The sequence below is a fragment of the Bos indicus x Bos taurus genome, chromosome 4, assembly GCF_003369695.1.
Source record: "Bos indicus x Bos taurus breed Angus x Brahman F1 hybrid chromosome 4, Bos_hybrid_MaternalHap_v2.0, whole genome shotgun sequence".
Classification (NCBI taxonomy): domain Eukaryota; kingdom Metazoa; phylum Chordata; class Mammalia; order Artiodactyla; family Bovidae; genus Bos; species Bos indicus x Bos taurus.
Window position 1 is genome coordinate 26,419,127 of NC_040079.1, and position 15,862 is coordinate 26,434,988.

General features: G+C 39.3%; 1 protein-coding gene across 7 annotated transcripts in view; it reads right to left on the reverse strand.

Annotated features, from left to right (window-relative positions):
• The window catches only part of AHCYL2 (adenosylhomocysteinase like 2), a 191,399-nt gene that overhangs the window by 10,662 nt on the left and 164,875 nt on the right, over positions 1-15,862 (reverse strand). For all 7 annotated transcript variants that reach the window (XM_027539022.1, XM_027539021.1, XM_027539026.1 and 4 more), the window contains exons 6-12: positions 15,407-15,501; positions 12,729-12,835; positions 9,728-9,844; positions 7,703-7,766; positions 7,136-7,224; positions 4,046-4,116; positions 1,845-1,939 (exon numbers count right to left, since the gene is read on the reverse strand). In XM_027539022.1, the coding sequence (XP_027394823.1) occupies positions 1,845-1,939; positions 4,046-4,116; positions 7,136-7,224; positions 7,703-7,766; positions 9,728-9,844; positions 12,729-12,835; positions 15,407-15,501 (638 nt within the window). The remainder of the gene's footprint in view (positions 1-1,844; positions 1,940-4,045; positions 4,117-7,135; positions 7,225-7,702; positions 7,767-9,727; positions 9,845-12,728; positions 12,836-15,406; positions 15,502-15,862) is intronic.

The window sequence follows — 15,862 nt, forward strand, 5'->3', positions numbered from 1 at the left end:
ATGCTAAGTTGCTTCAGTCGTGTCCGACTCTGTGCGACGCCATAGACAGCAGCCCACCAGGCTCCCCCATCCCTGGGATTCTCCAGGCAAGAACACTGGAGTGGGTTGCCATTTCCTTCTCCAATGCATGAAAGTGAGAAGTGAAAGTGAAGTCGCTCAGTCGTGTCTGACTCTTAGCGACCCCATGGACTACAGCCTACCAGGCTCCTCCATCCATGGGATTTTCCAGGCAAGAGTACTGGAGTGGGGTGCCATTGCCTTCTCCGAATAGTCATTCAAGCTTTGTGCAAATGTTATCTCCTCAAAGAGCCTTCTTTGACTGCCCTACCTAAGCAGCATCCTCAATGCACTCATCTTTCTGTTTTACTTCAGTATTAGGCACTGACTGACATAACTGTCTGTTTAGTCACTGTTTCCCACACTAGAATACAAGCTCTAAGAAAGGAGGCATATTGTCCACTGCTACTTCTTCAGCCAGTTAGTACTAAGCACAGAGCAGAGCAAGAACTCAACACAAATTTGCTAAGGAGTGAATGAACATTCTGGAATCCACGATTACTTGAGTTTGCTATTTCCTTAAATTTCATTTATGTGCCCTGTGACACTACCATTGAAGATAGAGTAAACTTTTCCAAAGTGATTCAATCATAGGCTGGACAGTTTAGAAATATTAATATCTTTGACCACTTAATAAAGGGGCAGTATCACACAAAAGTAAAACTTAACCAAAAACAAAAAAAAACCAAAACCAAAAAATCCCCCACAAACCTCAAAAATAAAAACTAAACAAATTACTCATTATAAGCAAAATATCATGGTAAGACAAAGTAATGGAGTCATGCCACTCAAAAACCTCAAGGGTAGAAAGAGGCTCTGGTAGGTTGTTTTTTTCCCAGCTATTTTTAATAACAGAAGAATAGAACACAGAGTTAAAAAGAGAAACCATTTAAAATAGATGTCCAACAAGCTCCCAGTATATCCACTGATCCTTACCTGGCAACGCTGAAGCTCAATCAGAGCAGCCCTCAGTGGAGATGAAAGCATGCTTTGCTTGAGCCATTTACCCAGACAGAAATATAGCTGTTCCAGAAAAGTGCCAGAAAAATGTAAAACCAGAGGCAAAATCACACTGAGAGATACTTTGGTAAGTCTAATAAACAGCACTTCTGTTAACTATTACTTGGGCAACTTGGTAGGATCAAGTGTTCTGTTGGATTGGAAAATTTTTGATGACTATAATAAAACTAGAGAATCAAGGTGATAGATTTTCCAGGTTTGAGGAACACATGCTACTGAACTGATTGTGACACCTGGAGATCCAACACTATAGTTTGGAAAATACATTAAGGGAAGAGTTAGCACCATGAAAGAGGGAGATAAAGAAAAGAAACCACAATATTTGATAGACACAGTCAATCTTAAGCAATATTCTCATTCCAGCCTATAGATTTCTCTGCCTTGACTTGTTTCCTTAGACCAACCTACTTGTTTCACTTTTATAGCAAATTCAAATATCCCCCAAATACTGACTAGCATACTGATTCACATTTATTATGTCCTTTTTTGCTCTTAATCCTAAACACAAAGATGAAATGGCTTACAGTACAAGTAGGCATCAAGCTTAGGTGGAAAAACAATCATTTGAAATGATTAAGTTGAGATGAAGAAGCTTTGTAGAATCCATACACAAAGGCCAAAAGGCTAGTGAGTGAACAGACTGTGAACAGCTCTGCCAGTACAGCCATGTTTAGGATGGCTGGTGACCCTGCTTCTTCTTCTAGTTTATGTTTCTTGGGAAAGAGGGAAAAAATAAAAGCCCCCAGTGATGAGTCTCTTGATCTTACCACATCAATCTCCGTGTTGGAATGTCCCATGTTACAAACAATGCAGCTATTCTTCATACGATCTAAATGCTCTCTGGTTACCACATTCTTATTACCTTAAAAACAGAAGAGATATCCACATGAAAAGGAATGAAGTTCGACTCTTTCTCATACTATATGTAAACTGAACTTAAAATGGGTCAGAGACCGAAATGTAAGAATTAAAACTATAAAACTCCAAGCAAAGCATGGGAATAAATCTTTGTGACCTGGGTTAGACAATGGTTTCTTAGATAATAATACCTAAAGCACAAGCAACCAAAGGAAAAAATAAACTGACTACATTGAAATTAAATCATGTGCTGCAAATGATACCAATAAGAAAACGAACTGACAACCTATACAAAGGGACAAAATACTTGCAAATCATATATATGATAAAAATTCTTACAGATCAATAATAAAATTTCTACAGAACTCTTACAACTCAAAAAGAAAATGACAACTCATTTTTTAAAGAAAGTTTTTGGCTGCACCATGCGGCATGCAGGATCTTAGTTCCCCAACCAAGGCTCAAACACCGCCTGTGCTGGGAGCTCTCCTGTATTGGGAGCACAGAATCTTCAACACTGGACCATTGGGGAAGTCCCAAAGACAACTCATTTTAAAAATGAGTAAAGGATCTGAATTAACATTTTCAAAAGAAGATGTACAAAAATGTGTTGACATGCACATGCAAAGATGCAAATCAATACCACAATGACACAGTACTTCACACATACTAGGATGGCTATAATCGAAAAATCAGAAAGTAACAAGTGTTGACAAGGATGTAGAGAAACTGTAACTCATGCATTGTTGGCCGGATGTAAAATAACGTAGTTACTTTGGAAGGTTTGGCATTTCCTTGAAATGTTACAAGTAGAGTTATCATATGATCCACTTGTAGGTATACATCCAAAAGAACTAAGGACACGTTCACATAAAACTTGCATACAGTGTTCACAGCAGCATTGCTCATAACAGCCAAAAAGTAAAAACAACCCAAGTGTCCATCAACTGAAGAATGGACATCACTGAAATGTGATATAATCTTAAAATGGAATGTTATTCAGCAATCAAAAGGAATGAAATACATGCTACAACATGCATGAAAGATGAAAATATTAAGCTAGGTATAAAATGCCAGTCATAAAAGAAAAACATAATGTATGGTTATATTAAATTACCCAGAATAGGCAAATCTATAGAGACAGAAAATTTAATGGTAGCCTAGGGCTGGGGAAAAGTGGAGGGTAGAAAGAGGAGTGACTGCTAATGATGTAAGACTTCTTTGGGGGATGATAAAAAATGTTGTGGAATTAGATAATGGGATGTTGTACAACGTTAGTAAAAATCACTGAACTATATACTTTAAAATGTGATTTTTACGGTATGTAAATTACATCTCAATAAAAAAAATTAGATTCTGATGGTTGTATGACCTCATGAATTTGCTAGAAAACAGAAATGTATGGTAAATGAATTACACGTCAATAAAGTTACTTACAAAGAAAAGAGATTGAGGGGTTGATGTGAAACAAGAACAGTTTCTTATGGTCCCCCTTTGCCCCCAGCACCCCCTTTAGGCTATAAATAATAGTTTTATTCTTAAATATTCTGATTTTCCTCCTTTAAAATAGAGTTATAAAAGAAATGCAATATTCCAATGGAAAGATAATAGTATGTATCTCAGTATAAGGAAAGTAGCCGTATCTCATATTACTCTCTAAAACTCAAAACCTACCTCTTTGGGAATTAACACAGCTACCTTGCCCACTTTCTCCAACCATGAGAAATTTTGCTCTAGCCTTGCTTTAGTTATAGGGACTAGAAAGAAATACACATCACTTTTGGAAGTAAAAAATTTTTTTAAATGTACAAATTTAAGATCTGGCTTCCCAAATAAAACCCATTGGTAGCCATCTGCTAGGTAGCTGAGGATGGACAGAGATATAAAGCAGTTAAAAGGGCTAGAGAGAAACTTTTCCTCTAGGGATGACCTAATGGTACACTTTTGGTCAGATCTCTAAAGAGGTGGGAAGAACAGGAAAGATTGGTTTTGTGGACTACTATCTCTGGCTTTCAGAGTTTGGTTTTGTTTAGAGCATTTCCAGTCATTTTTCACTTGTTCCATGCAAGTGTTCCCAAATGCCATCCCACTGTCTGTGTCACAATCATACCTGTACAGGTAATAACAATATCCACTTGTCGGATGACCTCATTTAATTTCACCAGTCGAAATCCATCCATACTGTAGAAATAAAGTACGATCAGTTAACCTAAATAGGCAGCTGGGAAGCCTTCTGCCACATAACCTCAAAAGCTAGTACCCAAGTTGCTTTGGTACCTACGTCACTTTTTGATATGGCTGGACTATTCTTAGCAGTGAAAAATTCAAGCTGCTTCCTTAGTTCACATAGGACAGAAATAAAAGGTTCTTTCTACCACCGGGACCTAATTCTTCCTGATAATAGAGAGACAGGGTTAACTGTGAAACCCCAATCAACTTCCAGGAAGTGTCATTCTACCTGAGCCTAGTGCCCCACTGAAACTGCTCTCCCCAAGATCATCAATGATCTCCTGGATGCCAAAAGCAAATTGTTCTTGAGACTCTAATATTACTTGATTTCCTCTGTTACATAAACATTATTTGCCTTCTTAAAACTCTATTGTCCTGGAGTCCATGATGCTGTTTTCTCTTGGTTTTCTTAATTTTCTGATTGCTCCTTCTGGATCTCAGTCAATCCTTACATGTTGGTACCCTGTGGGGTGTTCTTTTCCTCTCTTTTTTCAGCATTTATCCATTCTTGCCCCTTGGATATAAATGATGCCTCACAGGCGGCTTATTTTCACATTGATATCTTTAGCTTAGATCTCTCCAAAGCGTCAGAGCCATGGATCAAATTATCCACTGGATAGCCCCTCCTCATGTCCCACAAAGACCTCAAACTTATTATCTTCCCCACTCCACCATGCCTATCTGTCTCTTCTATGTTTTCTACCAACCCTATCTATCTCTTCTTCTATATTTTGTGTCTTAACCAACAACATTGCTGTTCGCCCAACTCTAAAAGTCAAACTATAATGTCCTAGCCTACTGCCTCTCTCTAGTTAAAACTGTCACCAAATTCAGTTGATTCTTTTTCCTTAATTCCTTAAAACCTCTTTAATCTATACCGACTCAATAGAGTTTGAACAAACTCCAGGAGATAGTGAAGGACAGGGAAGCCTAGTGCACTGCAGTCCATGAGGTCACAAAGAGTCAGAAATGACTTAGTGACTAAACAACAATCTAGTCCCTCTTCTTTATACATGTAGGCCTGACATTCAGATTGTATTATTCCTTGCTATGGTAGACTCTGACCCAATCTCATTGCCTCTAAGTTTATATCTAATTCATTTTTCAGAGTGATTTCCTGAAATGCAGTCTGGATCAGGTCACTTGCCTGCTTAAAATATTAATACTTCAGTGAGATTGCTTAGTATCAAGATAAGACAGGAAGACTTAAGTTGATATATGTGGGCAGCTCCATTAAGATTACTTCCAGCTTCTTAAATATAAACGTTATGCTCTCTCCTTCCTAGGAGACCCTTGAAAATGTTCCCTGTACCTGGAACTTACTTTCAAACTAAGAAGTCACTTAAACAAGTTTCAAGACTCAGCTCTATTGACACCTCTTTCTACCCTACCCCGCCTTGCTCTATCTTTTATTTATGTTTAATGGTCATTTTTTTTTTAATTGGAAGTTTTTAAATCTCCTGCTCTTTAGTTAGATATTCCTCCTTTGTGCCCCCACAGAAGCATGTGCTATTTATCTCTATCATTGCCCTTATTACACTGCATGGCGGTTATTTGTCTGTGTGCTTCTAAAAGCAGGAATTTGTTTCATTCTTCCACTCATCCTATTCATTCTCACCACAGAGCAGAGTACCTAACATAGAATAAGTGCTCAATTCACATTTATAAGGTAGTTTGAATCAGTATCTCAATCAGTATTAAAGCATGTTTAGGTTTTTCTAATAAACCCTGAAAGTGCTAGAATGGTGACAGTTCCCCTTGTGTGCTGGGCCTTGACTTAGACAAAGTCAACACCTCTGTTGGAGAAAACTGTGGGTTGATGGCTAGCATGTGTGAGGAGTGGTAGGCCAGGGGAAATGTCATGCCTCATCTATCGTGGGTGCCTTCCTTGGGCGGGTTAATGGTAAAGACTGAGTGGGTTATTCAGGCTACAGACACGGGGACTGTGTGGTTGTTTTCAGGGACAGTGGTACTAAGTTGGCCAAAAAGTTCATTTCATTTTTCTGTAAGATTTTATCCAATATTTCTATCCTGTTGAGGGTGGCAAGAGACAATTTTAATAAGTTACCACTTAGTGGGCATGTACTATGTGACAGCCCCTCTACACTGTGCATAGTTATATATTTATTATAATGTATGTGTTAGTCATTCAGTCATGTTCAACTCTTTGCAACACCATGGACTGTAGCCCACCAGGCTCCTCTGTCCATGGGATTCTCCAGGTAAGAATACTGGAGTGGGTAGCCATTTCCTTCTCCAGGGGATCTTCTCGACCCAGGGATTGAACCTGGGTCTCCTACACTGCAGGCAGATTCTTTACCATCTGAGCCACCAGGGGAGCATTATCATAATAATTATATAATTATTTTCTGAACTTTCATAATTGAGGTAGATAAGATTACACACAATTTACAGATGAGAGGAACTATTTTTTAAATTTTAACTTTGGAATCATTTCAAGCTTAAGAATTATAAGCACAGTACAAACAACTCCTGTGTATCCTTCAATCAGAGTTAGTAGATTTTACCCTTCACTTGGTTTGTCTGACATTTCTTCCTGATCACACTGAGGTGACGCATCTGGGGGAGGCATGTGACAGAAGTGCTCTTTTAGGTGCATCACTTTGGAAAGGATCTGACGCCAGCCTATTTCTTTTTTGATCATTGTTTTCAAAGGGAGAGGGATGGCATGTGGAGCTGGGAAGGGGCTACCTGTTTTCTGACTCAAGGTGTTCCCTGTTACTGCTTGCACAGGAGTTGCAAATTCTAGCTTCTCTGATGATCTCTGTTCTCCCAGAGCAGAGCTCCTAGGTCTTTGAAAGACGGGTGCTTACAGTTAATACCAGCCTCTCAGGATCCAGGCCCCTCCAAGAGAAAATGTTACGTTAAAAGGCCATTCTTTGGAGGCAGTTACAAGATCACATTAGACAGTGCTGCAAAGGAAAAAGCAGATCTCCTTGTGTATGCTTACCAGGCTTGAAGAGCGCAGATGGGGTCGATCTCAGTCACATACACAATGGAGCCCATAGCTTTCAAGGCAGCACAGCACCCCTTCCCGACCTGGAGAGAGGAGAAAGAACGCATGATAAGGAAAGTCATGAAGAAAACAGCTCCTCAAAGCTTCTGGAGAAGTGTACCCTCCTTTCCGCCCCCAAAGGGAATTTCACTGAATAGATTCATGCTTGGGGAAATAGGAAAAAAAATAAATGAATGCATTTCATAAACAAACTCCTCAGCCCTGCTTAGCACATGCATGTGCACAAGTACACCCACACTCACGATTTATAATCAAAACACAAGCTAAAAGAACATCGCAAACAGCGCATTGGAACAGTCAGAAAATCAACTTAAGGAAAAAACAGCAAAAATGCAAAGGGAAAAAGAAAGATTGTACTTTAACCAGAGGGCTTCTGAAGTTACTTTTTCCCCATTTAAAATGGTAAATGAATGTAGTTTGATGTCCACAGAAGTGAAAAGTTCTAGTATATTTCTGCAAAATACATTTTAAATTCCTAATAACTGAAAGATTAAACCTTACCTCTCCATAGCCACAGACTACCACCTGCTTCCCACCAAACATCATGTCTGTTGTTCTTTTAAGTCTACAGGGGAAGGAAAATTCAATCAGAAAAAATCTCTAGTTTCTCCCTTAAGATTAGATTGAGTCCCTTTGTTTTCATGGTGGGTTTTTTTTTTCTTTTTTTGGTTTTGGGTCTTTGTTTTGAATGTTGAAAGTAAGCCTGGTTTCTGTTCTAAAGAAACTATTTAATGACTAGAAAGAAAAGTTCAATAAAATATGCATTTTCTGACTCCATGCTATCCAATCAATTCCATCTATATGTGAGGGTTTTTTCTTTTTTTCCCCCTTGTCCTGGGAGTAGTGCAAAAGGGAAGAAGTTATAGACCACAAAGTAACTTTTAAACATAAAAGCAATATATATTTATTATATAACATTTAGAATATATAATATTTGGAAATAAAGATAAAAAGTAAATAAAAATAATGTAATTTTATTTAGGAGGTGACAAAGCTCTGGCTTAATGTAAACTTTCTAGCTTATTGAATGAGATACATAAAATATAATATTGATAAATGAGTCTTATATTTAGTAATATCACAATGGCCAATAGGTCCCACATTAATTCAGGTAGGGTAATAGGCAACAAGGTGGAGAAGAGCCATGAAACATGCCAACATTGACTGCATAAGCAGTGAGTTTTCTGGGCTGAGTCCTTTGCAGACATGTTCTACTTCTTTGTCTCTGAGTCTCTATGAGGCTAGAATAAAGGTCCTTACTGTTTTCAGGCTCTCTTGGAAGAAGTTGTAGGAGCAGTTTCTGGTTTCTCTTTAGGTCTGGTTGATCTCCCTTCTCTAGGAAGCCCTGGCTAGGCAGAAGAAACTTTTCAACTAAAATCTGCCATTCTGAGACAGTTCTGACAAATGTCTGTGGGTCTTTCTACTCATCTATCTGGTTAACCTCTCCTGTTGAAAAGAGTCTAAAAATGCCCCAAGGGAAAGTAGAAATCTGTCTTTTTAATGACTTGACAACTCCACTCACTAGGAACTAGTGTAACTCCATGAACCCCGATAAGACTCAGTAACTATCAGTTAAGTGCAGAGGCAATTTCTGTTGAGTGATGAGGGTAAGTCTGGCTGGCGACAACCATATTCAACAGTCATGGCTTAGAATGGTCCTGGACTGGCTCAGCACCAGCAAGGAAATCACTAGTGCCTGTGGTGTTCCAAACTGCCTGATGTTCAGTCTGGTAATGTGGCCCACAGGCCCTTTCTTCACTTTCCCATTAACCTATATATGATGGAAACCATTTGGTTTGGCAGTATTCTAAACCAACTTAATGCTTTCATACAGAGAATTATTGAGTCATCTTAGCAAGAAAGAAGAAATGTCAGGACACAAGTGTAGACAGCAACTGGGTTCTGGAAGAACACAGTTTTTGGTATATTATATCTAAGTAGATTTTTTTTCAGACTTGTAGTCCTCACAGATTTGCCTCTGGGAAATGACCCTTTGCTCACCATGATTTTCCAGATGGCCAAAGAACTGTTATGATGGTTGTAACTTAAGTCATGACAACATGACCTGGAAGAGAAATACCAGGAACCTTTTCCTAAATCACCAAAGATACTTACTTATACTGACTTTAGTTACTGACTTCCAGTCTTGATAGGATGACAAAGTAAAAACTGTCACCAAAAGACAGGAGTTGGTCTGATTTTTTAAGTAAAATAGATTCACTTGCAATAGCGATAGCAATGGTAACTCTATGTCATAAAATACTGAGTATTGAGTATGATGTAATAGTGATAGCAAAGGTATCTTTGGGTTATAAAATATTGAGTATGATATGTGTTATAAAATATTATGTCTGAGATACAACTAGTTTCATCCTATAAGGTATATATATAGAAACAAAGAATACATTTTCAGAGTCTGTATACAGCTTAGAGGTGCTACACAAATCATTTCCAGAAACAACCAAAACCAAAAAATTTAGAACCTCAATTCAACAACTGAAGTTCACTCCAAAGATAATCCATTACCCATCAAGAATTGATTCACGGCAACAGTAGAGGTTGTCAAATTTCTGTTTCGTGACTGAGTCATTGACATTCATGGCTGGAACACACAGCTTCCCAGCTTTGGATAGCTGGTAGAGCCTAAGGAAAAAGGAAATAAAAAAGAACATAAAATAATGAGATATTACAATCCATCAGTTTCATATCAAATTTTACAAATAAGTTAATTGAGTAGGCATGAGAGCCTGAGACACAACTAGTTTCATCCTATAAAGTATATATAGAGAAACAGAGAATACTTTTTCCAGAGTCTATATACAGCTTAGAAATAAAGATCTTAATCAAAAGGCACATGGGGAAAATCTTTAACCCACCTCTAAATTTTAAGGATTAAAATGTAAAACTTTAGATTGCTTATTAGTTTTATCTCTTTTTAATTATGAGAAACTTTTAAGTACTGTTTTAATCCCACTACTCTAAAGCAACAATTTTAACTTTCAAATAGTCTTAATTTCATAATTTCAGTATCAGATCAGATCAGATCAGTCGCTCAGTTGTGTCTGACTCTATGCGACCCCATGAATCGCAGCACGCCTGTCTATCACCAACTCCCGGAGTTCCCTGAGACTCACGTCCATCAAGTCAGTGATGCCATCCAGCCATCTCATCCTCTGTCGTCCCCTTCTCCTCCTGCCCCCAATCCCTCCCAGCATCAGAGTCTTTTCCAATGAGTCAACTCTTCGCATGAGGTGGCCAAAGTACTGGAGTTTCAGCTTTAGCATCATTCCTTCCATAGAAATCCCAGGGCTGATCTCCTTCAGAATGGACTGGTTGGATCTCCTTGCAGTCCAAGGGACTCTCTCAGGAGTCTTCTCCAACACCACAGTTCAAAACCATCAATTCTTTGGTGCTCAGCCTTCTTCACAGTCCAACTCTCAGATCCATACATGACCACAGGAAAAACCATAGCCTTGACTAGACGGACCTTTGTTGGCAAAGTAATGTCTCTGCTTTTGAATATGCTATCTAGGTTGTTCATAACTTTCCTTCCAAGGAGTAAGCGTCTTTTAATTTCATGGCTGCAGTCACCATCTGCAGTGATTTTGGAGCCCAGAAAAATAAAGTCTGACACTGTTTCCACTGTTTCCCCATCTATTTCCCATGAAGTGATGGGACCAGATGCCATGATCTTCGTTTTCTGAATGTTGAGCTTTAAGTCAACTTTTTCACTCTCCTCTTTCACTTTCATCAAGAGGCTTTTGAGTTCCTCTTCACTTTCTGCCATAAGGGTGGTGTCATCTGCATATCTGAGGTTATTGAGATTTCTCCCGGCAATCTTGATTCCAGCTTGTGTTTCTTCCAGTCCAGCGTTTCTCATGATGTACTCTGCATATAAGTTAAATAAGCAGGGTGACAATATACAGCCTTGACAAACTCCTTTTCCTATTTGGAACCAGTCTGTTGTTCCATGTCCAGTTCTAACTGTTGCTTCCTGACCTGCATATAGGTTTCTCAAGAGGCAGGTCAGGTGGTCTGGTATTCCCATCTCTTTCAGAATTTTCCACCATTTATTGTGATCCACATAGTCAAAGGCTTTGGCATAGTCAATAAAGCAGAAATAGGTGGTTTTCTGGAACTCTCTTGCTTTTTCCATGATCCAGCGGATGTTGGCAGTTTGATCTCTGGTTCCTCTGCCTTTTCTAAAACCAGCTTGAACATCTGGAAGTTCATGGTTCATGTACTGCTGAAGCCTGGCTTGGAGAATTTTGAGCATTACTTTACTAGCGTGTGAGATGAGTGCAATTGTGCGGTAGTTTGAGCATTCTTTGGCATTGCCTTTCTTTGGGATTGGAATGAAAACTGACCTTTTCCAGTCCTGTGGCCACTGCTGAGTTTTCCAAATTTGCTAAATATGTATATCTACACGCATACTAAGTCGCTTCAGTCATGTCTGACTCTGGGCAACCCTATGGACTGTAGCCCACCAGGCTCTTCTGTCCATGGATTCTCCAGGCAAGAATACTGGAGTGGACTGCCATTCCCTTCTCCAGAGGATCTTCCTGACCCAGGGATCAAATCCACGCCTCCTGCATTGGTGGGTGGGTTCTTTACCACTAGCACCACCTGGGAAGTCCATATATCCATATGTAGGGTTATTTATTTTTTTAAATTCAGTCAACTAAAAGTTAGAACCAGATGTTTTATTCAAAATTCACCTCTTTCTAAAAGTTTGAAAATTTGGGACAATTCATAGTTTTATACATTCAAAAAGATCACAATATAATGAAAGCAGTGATAGTGGCTTATTCAGAATTTATTTCCCTAAAACTTTCTTACTTTAGCTCTTTCTGGGTAAATAATAGGAAACAGAAATGGTTAAATTGTATTCAGGGAATTAAGACTCATTTGAGAAACAGAACCCTAAATACTTGCTCTCTGTGTATGAATGTAAGCTCTCTGAGGGACCAGAATTTTTTTCCCCACTGCAAGATCCCTAGCATGGTTTTTAGAGCAGTTATTGGTTCAATGCAGAAGTTCAATAAGTGAATTTGTCCAAAAAAGACAAGCAGTCATTGTATTACAATGCTAGAAAACATGAGGCCCACACTGTTCCGCTATCCACTCCTCACTATTTAAGTTTGTTATTTGTGTTGTTAATTTAAAACACAAGTATGTGGATTCAGATCTCATCATTTCAGAGCATCATTCTAATTTTTAACATAATGTAGTCTATAAGTGGGCTTCTCTGGTGGCTCAGTGGTAAAGAATCCACCTGCCAATGCAGGAGACTTGGGTTTGATCCCTGGGTCGGGAAGATCCCCTAGAGAAGGAAACGGCAACCCACTCCACTATTCTTCCTGGGAAAACCCCATGGACAGAGAAGCCTGGTGGGCTACCATCCATGGACTTGCAAAGAGTTGAACATGACTTAGCAAATAAACAGCAACAACAATTCTGTAAGTATGTGATTACATGAACATATGTCCAGGCTGTATAAAGCCAGCATGCCTATGTCAAATCTTACCTATGAACTCCGGTAACACTCTCCTCCACTATGCCCTTGATTTTCTTAAACATGTTGGGATACTTCTTATAAATCCAGTGAGTAAGATCCCCTCCATCATCCAAGATCTGGAATAATAAGCATCAATAATGTCATATTTAAAATTTTGTAAATGGTTAAACAAAGTAATTTACAGTGGTCATTATACAGAAGAAAACGACAGTGAGATGAAAGGTCAACTGTAATTCTCACAGCCAAGTGAACTTCCCAAATGACATACCTACGAGGATCAAACTATACAGCAATGCCATGAGGATTTTCTTATGGACTAATAGCTTAAGTGATCATCTAGACCACTAGCTCCTGACTGTACTATAGTCAGAAAGCTTAAACCTAATAGCATATTTATAGTAGTTAAATTCAGGACTTTGAATATAATCAGTGAAAGCTTAGTAAAACCAGATAATTAGTCTCTCTCCCAGAACAATGGCTTATAAAACTGTATTTGTTAATCCTTTACTTCTCCCAAAGTACAGGCATTCTCCTACCCAAAATGCTCAGGCAGCACTGTAGGGTTTTGCCTAGCACAACCTCACACTCTCTATAAACCAAATTAAAAATAACTAGGGAACTGTGCAGCATGTAGGTGTGCAAGCATGCCTCTGAACAGCTCATCACTATTTCAGGTTGGGATTAAAGACAAACACAAAGCTGTGCCCACTGGAGCTTTCATCAGCAGAGGAAAGTTTCTGAATTATAAATAAGCTAAAGAAAGATCAGCTTAGAATACGATTAGGCAGTAGGCTGTGGCATTTCAGCCCTTTACCTAGCTGTCAGAAATGCTTGGCAGGACTTTCCAAATTGTCACATCCACTCTCCCAGAAAGACCCACACGACTGAGCTGCCCTCTGCTGGCACGTGCCCATTTTGCAGTTCCATCAGTTAACTCCACTACAAGTGTCAAAGGCGCCATCCTGGATCCCTGCCTACACACAATCTCCGACCTTGGGTCTAATACCTGACCTCTTTTTTGCTTCTGCCCTTGTTTTTTTGTTTTGTTTTGGGCAGCACCACTTAGCTTATGGAATCCTAGTTTCCTGATCAGGGACTGAACCCAGGCCCTTGGCAGTGAGAACATGGAGTCCTAACCACTGGACCGCCAGGGAATTCCCAATTCTGCTCCTGCTGTTAATCTATTTTCTCTGATTCCACCAAACCTTATTTGGGAGTAGAGATCCAAGGCTGGACTCACTCTTACACTTGCTCCATACTGTAAGTCAGTGCTCCATTTTTCTTGTGGTAGAAACCCTCAGAACAGAGTCCCTAAGGAACAGACAGGGTCCTCTGCATTTCTCTCTCCCTTTTTACATGTATGAAATCCCTCATGGCATTTTTCCTTGCAGCCTCTGATCCCTAGCATACAAAACATGCTATACAGGAAAGACAGTATCTTAGAATAACTATTCTCATCCACTTTTTCCTCTTAACAAAGATTTTGAATACAGGCAGGTGGTTGCTATCCCTAATATTTATTTAATGAATAAAGCCTATAATTATCAGTCTGTCATTCTACTGCAGAAAATTCTTGTCACTCAGGAATCTTCCTGAGGTTAGCAAGCAAGTAAAAGTACTAGATCTTTACAGGATCCAAAAAGATTATGGGTACTGTTTTCTGGGGTCACAGTTCTTATTCTTGTCTTACTCACTTTGTCAACCTTTCCAGCAGTTTGTGCTGATCTACAATCTGTAAATGCTTGCTATGTACAATGCCCTGTCCTCCCTATGTTCGTGACTATACCATTAATATTTTATTCCCAGTAGAACCTCTGTCAGTCACACTCTGTGTGCTGGAATGAGCTGACTCATCGTGCAGCCAACTCCTCCCTCCCTTTGAGGATACAAAGGTTTTAACCCAGCTTTCCTCAAATCAACTCTTGGTGCATTATGACCTGCATCACAGAATCTAGAAAGACAGGCTGCTTCTCCTTCTGTCTCCCAGGTAAAGCCTGCTCTGCAGTCTTTAGCAGCAAGTAATAGTTGGACTAGAGCTTCAAGGATTCTTGTTTTTAGTTGATTTCCTTAATTTCTCCTCTCACTCCTATCCAGAAAGGTTTGCAAAGTAGGAGTACATTGTACTTGTGCAGCTTTGTGCTTCCCCTTATGAATCTAATATGCTATCAGACTTCAAGCACTTTTAAAAAAAGTGAAACAAAAATAAAAACTAAGCAAAAATTAAAAGCCCCAACTTCCTAAGGTGAGAAATGAATAAAGAAGAAATTTGAACTTGGATCCCTTCAGGTTTACTATAAATTTAGCATGTGATTCTAGAGAGAAAGCTATGTACCACTGGAGCTGTGTGTGTTGGGGGAGGTGCTGGTGAGCAGTGTTAGGGGATAGTAACTCATTCATCTTACTTTTTAACCAGTCATGTGTGAACCTGGAGTAGTATTTTAACGCTGCTGATGAATATGAGCACTTCTAAGATCAGCACTGACAATTATAAGCACTTTGAGGCTATAAAGAGGTTTAATATTCTTGGGATGTCCTAAGCATAAGCATCTAGTTCTGCTGGAAGCCCAGGTGCATCAGATGAAAAAGGAAACATCTTCCTTCCTGTTGGGAAACCCTCTCCCAGGCTACATCCTCCCTCCCTGTACCCCCAGGTCCCAATGAACTATGCTAACAGAAACCTAACACACCATGTTTGGCTGCCAGCCCTCCACATTCACACATCTGTCAATGCACCACCAGAAGTCATCTTCTGACTCTCCTTTCCAGGCAAACACAGGAAATCCTGAGAAACAAGAACAAAGAGAAACCATTAAAGCCTGAAAAAAGGGCTGACCCTCAGTTTTGGCAGGAAGATGAGATGCTAGTTTTTCCCAGTTCCAAACTTGTTTTGCCATACTTCTTAGGCTGATGTTCTTCACTGATTAAATATTGTCTTCAGCCCCCTTTATCCATTCCTTCGTCTTTGATGGTCGTTTTATTCTTGTTAGACCAAAGAGGACAAACAAAAGGGCCAAGAGTATGAGGGATGCTAAAAATATGACTAAAGGCAAAAAAGAGGAAACTAGAAATATGTACTTTTTCATCTAGTCCAACTAGAATTCCCACCATTTCCCAACTACATTTTGATCTTTCTTTGCTTCTCT